This window comes from Python bivittatus, unplaced genomic scaffold (assembly GCF_059951505.1).
Source record: "Python bivittatus isolate LINGU-HERP-01145 unplaced genomic scaffold, Pbiv_v1 ctg000430_np1212, whole genome shotgun sequence".
Taxonomy (NCBI): Eukaryota; Metazoa; Chordata; class Lepidosauria; order Squamata; family Pythonidae; genus Python; species Python bivittatus.
Window position 1 is genome coordinate 4,215,549 of NW_028277071.1, and position 1,684 is coordinate 4,217,232.

Consider the following 1,684-nt stretch of genomic DNA (forward strand, 5'->3'; position numbering starts at 1 on the left):
AAACCATTGTCTTCTAGTCTTAACTCCTAAATTTCTTCAATCCAGTGACATGCAAATTAAGAAGGTTAGAACACTATAATTCCCTACCAAGCACATAGAGCACCTATTGAGAGTGGGAATGATGTTTATAGAGGGTCGTAGATTCCAATAATAGTAGATGTATAATGAGTTCATTGCAGACCACTTATTGTTTCTCCAAAATGACATCATACTATTTTAATTCTCTTTATCATTTGGTTTTTAATCTGTTGATTCCCCAGTAACAGTATCTCTCCAAACATTTCCTTTTCCACTGTATCTTAAAATATTCATTTTTATTGATGGATAGACAACACCTTTTTCTTTGTGTAATGATCCTTGTGAGGCAGGATACAGCAAGGCCAAGAAAGAAGGGGAGCCGTTTTGCTGCTATGATTGTCTTCTGTGTCCAGAGGGGAAAATATCAAAGGAGAAGGGTAGGAATATTTCAAATATAATGGGACTAAGCCATTTCATATAGGTAGAACACTGTGTATAATTCACTACATCCAGAGTTGTCATGTTGTTTTTCAGACATGGATGACTGCTCTATGTGTCCAGAAGATCATTATCCAGACCCCGACAGATATATGTGCATACCAAAGCAGATCACCTTTTTGTCCTATGAAGAGCCTGTGGGAATCAGTCTCACTGCTCTTTCACTTGGTTTTTCTTTTATGACAACATTGGTGCTCATAATCTTCATTAAACACAAAGACACTCCCATCGTCAAAGCCAACAACCGGAATCTCACCTATACTCTCCTCCTTTCCCTCCTCCTCTCTTTCCTTTGTGTATTTCTATTTGTTGGGAGACCTAATACGATTGTATGCCTGCTTCGACAACCAGTTTTTGGCATCATCTTCTCTGTGGCAGTTTCTTGTGTATTGGCCAAAACGTTTGTTGTGGTTCTAGCATTCATGGCCACCAAACCTGGTTCCAGATTGAGGAAATGGGTGGGTGGAAGAATGGTCAGTTTCATTCTTCTTTCCTGCTCCCTTGTTCAAGCCAGCTTTTGTGCTGCATGGCTGATAATGTCCCCACCATACCCAGATTTTGATGTGCACTCAATGTCTGAAGAAGTCATCATGGAGTGCAGTGAGGGGTCAGTCACCATGTTCTACTGTGTCTTGGGCTTTATGGGTTTCCTGGCCGTGGTCAGCTTCTCTGCTGCTTTTCTAGCTAGGAAGTTACCAGACAGCTTCAATGAAGCCAAATTCATCACCTTCAGCATGTTGGTCTTCTGCAGTGTTTGGCTGTGTTTTGTTCCAACCTATCTAAGCACCAGAGGAAAATACATGCTGGCTGTGGAGATCTTCTCCATGATCTCCTCCAGCGCTGGCTTATTGGTGTGTATCTTTTTTCCCAAATGTTTCATCATTATGATGAGACCTGAACTGAACAATAAGCATCAGGTAATGAAAAGAAAGTTTTAAAGACATGTCTGTTTGCCTCAAATCCTGAATATGTATCTGTCAGAGAATTTTTCCAAGTGTCCATTTAAGCCTGAGATCAAAATACAATTATATTTGCCTTGTCTATTGTGAGTGCTTGTCCTATGGAGCAATTTGCCTCCTGGGACCTGTACCATGTTGGCAAACCCCCCAGATATTATGGGGCACCCAAAATTGTTCTTCATTTAATTAGTTACAGTCTTGAGCTATAC

At 40.6% G+C, this 1,684-nt stretch overlaps 1 protein-coding gene across 1 annotated transcript; it reads left to right on the top strand.

Annotated features, from left to right (window-relative positions):
* Positions 1–554: 554 nt before the first annotated feature.
* Positions 555–1,454, top strand: LOC148215296 (vomeronasal type-2 receptor 26-like). Its single transcript, XM_088144046.1, has one exon. It carries the CDS (start codon positions 555–557, stop codon positions 1,452–1,454), a length of 900 nt encoding a protein of 299 aa, XP_088000172.1.
* The last annotated feature ends 230 nt before the right edge of the window (positions 1,455–1,684 follow it).